The sequence below is a fragment of the Beta vulgaris genome, chromosome 6 (assembly GCF_026745355.1).
Source record: "Beta vulgaris subsp. vulgaris cultivar EL10 chromosome 6, EL10.2, whole genome shotgun sequence".
In the NCBI taxonomy this organism is placed as follows: domain Eukaryota; kingdom Viridiplantae; phylum Streptophyta; class Magnoliopsida; order Caryophyllales; family Amaranthaceae; genus Beta; species Beta vulgaris.
Window position 1 is genome coordinate 42,739,365 of NC_079207.1, and position 9,227 is coordinate 42,748,591.

General features: G+C 37.9%; 1 protein-coding gene across 1 annotated transcript; it reads left to right on the forward strand.

Annotated features, from left to right (window-relative positions):
• Positions 1-7,934: 7,934 nt before the first annotated feature.
• LOC104896835 (uncharacterized) lies at positions 7,935-8,657 on the forward strand. The gene has a single exon (XM_010683628.2). It carries the CDS (start codon positions 7,935-7,937, stop codon positions 8,655-8,657), a length of 723 nt encoding a protein of 240 aa, XP_010681930.2.
• Positions 8,658-9,227: the final 570 nt, after the last annotated feature.

Sequence of the window (9,227 nt, forward strand, 5' to 3'; positions counted from 1 at the left end):
ATATAGCTAGTACATCTCCAAGTAGCAAATTCCTATTCCTTCAAAATATCAATTTGTCTAACTCTTCAATTACTTATTCATAATTTAGTTTTCACTATCCCATAACATCCCAAAAAGCGGTTCGCATCACACTATGAAGTGCTTCAACCATTAAAACTAAAATCCTTAATAACTCAAGTAATGGTAATTGCTTTCTAACTCTTCGAGTAGAATTTCTAAATCCCTTCAACATTTTCGAATCTCCAAAATCGTCATATGAACTCCTATAAAGTAAAGTTCAATCTCAACTTATAACCATCAGGATTTCATATAGCTTAGCTATTTTATCATCCCACAAATAATATAACCCTACTCATCGTAGCATATCTAAATACTATTTCGTGTATTACCTCGAGCATCATACCTCAAAAGATCATTCACCTTGGTCCCTATTACTCAAATAACCATCATTTTATCCACAGGTTATTCAACATCAATCTTTTCAGATAATTCCTGTCAAGTTTCAATCACAAAATTTTCCATTTAACATCTTACACTCTAGTAACCCCAAAGCTTTAGGTTGTACTACTCTTCAAAAAAATACCTCAAAAGATCATAAGTTCAAATCCTCACTTCTTTAAGATTCTAATAACCCAAATAGTCCTCAACTCCTAATAACTCATTCATGGAAGTAGAACTCATATTTTTCATCCATTGTCTTATATCTCATCTTATATCAACCCAAATGGTCGTTTACTAACATCGAGTTTTCCTCAATATCTAATTTCCTAAAGGACCACTCCTAGGCGGTGCAAAGTCTATTACTCCGCACTTACGGCTAGGTTTCGGCTCTGATACCACTCAAGAACGCCCCGACAAATTTACATGACCTTAATCGTCAGCGGAAGCATAACTTAATCCTGTAGGTTATGACCCACAAATAAATAATAGCCTAAAATTGAAAATTCACTATACAAATACTCATCATATAATATACTTGTTTATCCATCATACAAAATATCCTAAAACCTCATAGAATCATAATATCTCATAATGCAGTCTATCAGTGATCCACAACTGTTCTTCCATACCTAAAACATAAAACAAAACGTCGTGAGCCGAGGCTCAGTAAATACTACTCTAACATCATAAATTTATTTCACATCTTTTGGTTAAAAACAGGGAGGAAGAACAAGTAAAACATTTCACAAATATATCATAGGAGGTTACATTATCTTCTTTATCATGTTCATCATCATTAATATTTTACTTTGGTAACTTGGCTAGTACAACAGAAGGGACGTTTCCCCAAAACATCATAACATCATAAACGGAAGGCAGCCACCCGAGGACAAAAGCCCTCACTAAACGGAAGGTGGCGTTATTTGCCCAGAATGCGCGGTGCCACCCGAGGACAATAGCCCTCACTAAACGGAAGGTGGTTAACCGGCCAGAAGGTACGTGCACGACCCGGGATAACAGAATACTTGCAAAGAACCGTCTTTCACTTGAATTTATCATGTTTCATTTCTTTTAAGCATATCATCATCATCGTGAATAATTATATTCTTTCATTTCATATCATAACATCATCATTATCATTTCATAGCATCGTATCATCATAAAACATCATAAAACATTTCATTTCCCGCAATCCATATATAAAATATAATATTATTAATCATGATCATAAAACATACTTTGAAGGGGAATGCAGGTGTTAGCAGTAGACGTTACCTGAATTCGTGCTTACCAACCATGATAGCCGGGGAGGCTTATACTATCCTTTATCTTCTTTAGTCTATTCAAGAATAATTTTATTAATGAACGTTTCGTTATTTAGCTTTTAAGCCTAAATATTAGTTAGCGCTTATTAAGGTCATAGCGGTCATTATAACGTCGTAAAGGTCTCCTTAAAGGTCATTATTTCTTAATCGTTAATAACTTTGTTCAATTAAGGTGAGTCTTTAACAACCACTTAATGAAATAACTCATTTATCTATATTTTTAGAATTATCGAAACATTAAAGTTATATTATTACATATTATATAACCTTTCGAATACATAACATTATTGTAGTTCATATTTAATAACTAATTAGTCGTCCACTAATAGATTAATTAAATTTATAGTTATAATACATCCATTAACATTATTTTAATATTATTTAGATATTTAAAGCTAACAAGTCAAGTAACTAATTACTATAAGTGAACTTAAGGATTAGTGACTTACTCATAACTTAAACTCAATATAACAACAAGCATAATGAATTATCTTTAATTAGTTTTGAACAACTCAACTAGTTTAGAAATCATGAATTATAACCCAATAATAGTCTTTAGTAAATAAGTTAGGTGGTTTAGTGAAACTAACTAAATCAGTCCACTAAAGCTCGATATACTTAAGAAACAAGATTAACTTAAATGACTTAGCTAAGTAAATCAGATTATAAGCCCAACAATATACTTAACTTAATAATTAAACTAACATAACTTAATAAAATGCTAGATCAGCTTTAGTTTAACTCAATTAGTCCATCTAATAATAAGTAGCTTAGCTAATACTATAAAAGTCAGATTTGAGCCCAATTTATGTACTTACAACAATTAAATTGAGTTAGTTTAAGTTTAACTAATAAAATTCAGATTTTTGAAACCCAACTAATCCATGCAATAATTAAACTATGTTGGTTTAACTAATTTGATTTGGGCCCAATCTAAACTAACTTAGCAATAGGTGGTAATTTGGGCTTGCATTAACATAAAACTTAAAGTCAGTTTATAAGAGGGAGGAATAAAAAGAGGTGCTTTTATACCTCTGCTCTCTTGGAGAAGGGACGACACCTCGACTGATGAACGGACGCCGGCGAGCAGTGACGTCGGCGGCGAGAACGACGGACGATGGCAGAACGTCGTGGGCAAAGGTCGTCGGTGATGCTGCACAACACCACAAGTGACGCGCGAAGAGAAGAGGGGAGCGAGAGAGACATCGCGAGGAGAGAGAGAGAACGTGAGGGTGCTTGTAACACCCCCAAAATCCACACGCGTCTACCACTGCTACGTCGCGTCGACTTCGAGGGCGTTACCGCCGCGATGGAACGCAAGGCATAATAAGGGTTAACGATAACTTAAAACATTGTCTTGAAAACTAAAATGCAGCGGAATTAAAATATAAATACAACTCGGGAATCATCAATGACCCCTTTCATTCAAACCACAAACCATTTATATAGTCTTAGAAAAACCAATAATACTTATTTCAAAATGCTTTAAATGTAAATACCAAAGCCTAGTCCCCGTATGCTCGATATTATGCAGCAGCACCAGCACACCTAGTCTGCTCCCCATTGTAGCATCAATGGTTCATCGCAGTTCATCAAACACATAATAACACACAATCAGCTATGCTGAGTACGTAATGAACCATTGAATACATATAAGCATAAAATGCACACATGAACAATCTTAAGCATTGAGCTACATATATTTACATCCTTTAACCTTTATATCTTTAATCTTTAATTGGCATCGAACGGGCACCGTCATCTTACTAGAATCATACGGGCTACTGAATCCTTAACAGACACTAGGTCTGTTAGATGAAATGCAAATACGTTTTGTTCCGTCTCACACCCATCACCTTAGTATGCATACCCCCAAGATCGAACGGAACCTTCCGCCTACTTGAGTGTCAAAAATATAAGGACACTACTGTCGTCACAGTAGGCCTGCGTAGGAGGTAGGACAAGTCCCACACTCCCCCCATTGTTCATCACTTGTAGGGAGTCCAGCTACAAGATATTGCCATAATTCATTTTAATATTAACCATTCATTTCATAACCACATATAGTCATTTACCTGTTCTCTTAGTTACAATGCTCAAATCGTATCTCTTGTAACACTCTTGTTACACTATGGATACATAGAATCATTTACCTGTCCTCTTAGTTACAATGCTCGAATCATATCTCTTGTAACAACCTTGTTACACTATGGATAGATTAAAAATGCTCTTGTTTATACTACGATAGAATTACGCATTCCAATGCAACATATCATTTCAATTACAAATGTCTAACCAGACAATCTCAATCAATCAAACGTTCCCTATCATGCTTCTAGGTTCCAATAACATAGATTGCAACCTAATCATGATACTAATACTTGGGATTAAACTGGTACGCGTACGTACCTTGTAACGGAGAATTTTCGCTGTCTTAATCGAACGTTCCGCTTATGAAATTGGGACCTAAACCGTTAAATAAAACTTTAGTGCTACGTCGTTGATAACATTAACAACTACTACGTAACTAAGACTATACGGTTTAATAATTCGACATAAACGATAACTAAACCCCTTGTTTGTGAATCTTCGTTACTTTTCTATTATAAAGAGTTTAACGTCTTTTAGGAGTCAAAGCTAGTGAACATACTAATATTAGTTAGTGTCATTAGTCCACTATCTTTACCAAACCAATTTAAATTATAAGTCCAACCAATTTAAATTAATTTTATATCGTTAAGCTCGCCGACAATTAATTTCCGGCGACCGATTTCCGGCAACAGCGCGACAACTTCGTCGCACAGCTACGCTCGAACCAGATTCGTCGCACGGCCCCACGACCACGCGCGACCTCGTCGCACAGCCCCGCTCGAACACACACACGCACTACACCCTCGCTCGCACCAGGCCTTCGAGTCTTGTCGAAGGTTCGCACCACCACGCTCGAACGCACCGCACAGCAGCACACAACACTCGCGCAGTCCTCGATCCAACTCTCGACTCGCACACCGGCTGCTGACGGACTCCCTCGCACTCGTCACTCCACACAAAACCGTTCGCTCGCACCAACTTTGCGACCCGCACAGCCTTCGCACCCCTCGACTGACCCTCGTCGTTTCACCCGACCACACGGCGACTCAGCGTGCACCACCGCACACGAGACTCTGGTACAAGAGAGGTGGAGAGAGAGAGGTCAGCGAGAGAGAGAGGAGACGAGCGAGAGAGGAGACCAGCGAGAGAGGAGAGAGAAATTGAGAGGGAAGATGGAAGGTGACGGCTGAGGAAGGAGAGTGAGAATTTAGGATTTTTTCAACTTCCTCCTCTTATTTCCCTTTTTATACCCTTCTAAAAGTGGTAACCCTAGATTGGGTGAACTCGGCTTAACTTTTATAAACTCGAAATTAACACCACCGACTCGTATTATTATTATTTTATTCTTATTATTCTGTAAATAATACTAAAATACTTTTGCATTATTTTCTTGGTATTTCTTAAGTATTACGAATAAATTCCAAAAATACGGAGTATTACAGTGCTGGTGCGGCGGAGCTCCGGCGGCGGGCTGATGACTGGCGAGTGACGACGAAGTGGGGGCGGGACTGTGCGCGGCGCAGGTGGCGCGCGCAGTGGCCGACAGTGGTCGGTTGTGGGGGGGGGGGTCGAAACAGAGGAGAGAGAGAGAAGAAATTTGGGATTTTCCTTTGGTTTTCTTTTTGTTGCAATTTTTCCGGCGATTATTGACTGAATTTCTGATTAGAGAGAGAAGAGAGGATGAAGGTTATTATTGGTGGGTTCTTGGTATTGAATCTCCATGGCAATTTATAGTGGAGTTTGGAGGTTTAAAATCAGTGGTTGGGAGGAGGATGGTGAAGTAAATAATCTGATTTTGTTAACTTGAAGAAGCAATGGTGATGGGTTGGGGACAGATCTTGACTGAAGAAGAAGAAGAGAGTTGTGATTGCATGAGTGACAAATGGACATGGTTGGGTGAGGAAGAAGACACCATTAATGGGGGATTGACCATAGCTTCCTTTTTTTTTTCTTTTTCCTTTTTATTTTCTCAACCAAAAATCAGAAATTTTTCCACACTAACACCTTCAAACGTGACTTAATGAAATCTTGGGTGAAATGTTGACATTTTGTACTTTAAGTAAATTATCAACTATATTAGCCTTCTTGTTTAACTCATGAAATTGTAAATTATAAATTATCGTCATAAATTATAAATTTTTATGTTAAAATTCTATAATCATTTTATTATACGTTGCTTAATTAGTGGAACGTATAAAATAAAATATATTGTAACTACATTATTATGTTAATTATTCACTTAAGTATGTTTAAGATTTTTAGGATATTACATGTTATTATATATATATAGTAGATTTTATAGTTTAACTAGGATAAACATATAATATTTGGCGTGTGGTTATTAGATAGAATTAGTTTAATTCTTATCTTGTTAAGTTGTGTTTTCCTAGTCACATTAGCATATATTGTAACCTATATATATAGGAGTGTTAAGTTTTTGGTGTTAAACATCTTAATTTCAAGAGTGTTAATAAGAGTGTTTAGATTATTGTTTCAAGTTTCAGGAGTGATCTTGGAAGAAGAAATATCCTTGTTCGAACTAATATCATTTTTTCCTTCGAGTTCTTGGAGTTACTCTCTCTTCAAGGTTCTTATTCATACTTGATTATTAAGTTCTTGGTTTAGTAATCATATCAAGTGGTATCAGTTTTCCAGGGAGGAGAGGATAGAAAGGATTATTTTTGATCAACAAAGATCCGAGGGATAGAAACAAGTTCGAGTGTTGCTACATGTTAAAGGCTTGATCTTTTACTACAAAGATCCATTCTTTACGGTGCAAGGTAGTAATAACAAGGGTTGAGAGTGGTTTTTACATCCAAGATTCAATCTTTAAGACCAAGAAAGTCAAGACAAGCATAAGAGAGCACCTAGCCATGGAGGCGGAGATGGACAAGCTTACCAAAGCTATGCAAGAACTCACAAAGTTGCATTATGACTCACAAATCCAACTTAATGAGAACACTACCACAATCAATGGGATTGGTAGTAACATGAATAGGTTGGAGAACGCATGAATGCCATTGCAACAATCATACAAAAGAAGCTTGATCTGAATAATGCCACCTTCATAGGCGCCAATTCAAATGAAGATGTGGAAGAACGTGAAGAAATATCATCCAAGAATACATACAATGATGATCGTGGCGTAAAGTTGGATGACTACAGAGGAGAAAGTAATCTAAAAGACTTGTTACAGTGGATTTGCTAACTTGAGAAAGTGTGTGATTATAGAGGCTTTGATGACAAGAAAAGATTCAAGATTTCCTCCATAAGACTCACTAAATATGCTGGAATTTGGCTTAAGAGTTTGAAAGCACAAAGAGCCAAGAAAGGTAAAGAAAAGCTTTGTAGTTGGGCAAAGTTGAAAGAAAAGCTTTGTAGTTGGGCAAGGTTGAAAGAAAAGCTTAAAGAGAAGTTCTTGCCTGGTGACTATGAACAATATCAGTTTCTAAAGCTCACTACTTTGAGCCAAGATACGCTTAGTGTACATGAGAACACCATGGAATTCGACAAACTAGGTCTTACATGCGACATAGAGGAGAAAGGACACTTGAAGATTGCAAGATATATCAAGGGTTTGAACGGCCATATTACTAAGAAGGTCGAAGTATCCACTTATGACACCTTTGAAGATGTGACAAAGTTGGCTAGGAGGTTCGAAGAGCATGAGAAAGAAGAGAAGCCTAAGAGTTCATACACGCCTAAGTATGATGCTAATGCAAAGGCCAAGGCTGTAACTTCATACTCAAAGTGGTATGAAGGACCCAAGAATCCCACCACCTAAACAAGACACAAGAGTTGAGACGCCTAAAGTCCTCGTTCCAAAGGAGAAGTTTGAGGAGATAAGGAAGTGCTTCAAGTGTCAAGGAAGGGGACACAAAGCACGCAATTGTCCTAAAAAGAGCCCTCACCATGAGACAATACCTAGCTTTCCAAGAAGAAGAGGATGTCTATGAGTTCGTCTCTGAAGAGGAGCAAAACCTAAGGGAATAAGAGGAGGAGGATGCTTTTGCTGAGGATGATTCAAGGCTAGTAGGGGTCACAAGGCGCACCTTACATGTCGACCATACACCTAGCATGGAGCAAAGGGAAAATCTTTTCCACACTAGATGCAAGGTAGGTGACTATACATGTAATGTGATAATAGATAGTGGCTCTTACACTAATGTTATTGCATCTGAGGTGGTGTCAAAGCTAAACTTAACTACAAGAACACACCCTAGACCATGCAAGTTGAGTTGGTTAGATGATAGCACTGGCATTAGAGTCAAGAAACAAGCTTTGGTTGCATTCTCTATAGGGGGTTATAAGGATGAATTATGGGTTGATGTACTATCTATGAGTGCATGTCATCTCTTGTTTGGAAGACCATGGCAATTTGATAGAAAGGTCATCCATGACGGGGACTCTAATGTGTATTATGTGTTGGTTGGTTCCAAAAGGGTATGTTTGCACCCTCAATCCCCTCATTCAGTGGCGCCAAAGCAACCGCCTAAGACACAAAGTTACTTCCTCTCATCAAGGGAGTTCGAACAAGAGGTGGAGGAAGAAGGTTGTGCTTATGCATTGATTATGAGACATGCTGCCACATGTGTCAATACTGCTAGCAATGAGAAACTAGAAGCCTTGATGAAGGATTTTGAAGATGTATTTCCAGAGGAGCTATCACAAGGACTACCACCCTTGAGAGGCATAGAACATGCCATATACCTTGTACCTGGCGCCCCATTGCCACGTAAGCCTGCTTATAGGTGTGATCCATTGGCATCAAGGGATTGCAACACCAAATTGAGGACTTGATTAACAAAGGGATATGTAAGGGAGAGCATGAGTCCATGTGTTGTGCCAGCCTTACCAGTTCCTAAGAAAGATGGTAGATGGAGGATGTGTATTGATAGTAGGCAGTGAACAACATCACATTCAAGTATAGGTTCCCTATGCCTAGATTGGAGGAAATATTGGACGAGTTACATGGAGCCTTAATCTTTTCTAAGATTGATCTTCGAAGTGGCTATTACCACCAAATGAGGATTAGAGAAGGTGGTGAGTGGAAGACATCATTTAAAACCAAGCAAGGATTGTATGAGTGGATGGTGATGCCTTTTGGCTTATGTAATGCACCAAGCTCATTCATGCCTTTCCTTGACAAGTTTTTGGTTGTTTAATTACTTAGATGATATACTTATCTATAGCCAAAGTGTAGAAGAACACTTGTTGCATTTACGTAGCTTATTTACAAAGCTTCTAGAGCAATAAGTCTATGATAAGTTGGAGAAGTGTATGTTTCTAGTACCTAAAGTGGCATTTTTGGGGTATATTATTTCACAAGAAGGAGTTCATGTTGATCCTGAGAAGGTGAAGGCTATTTCC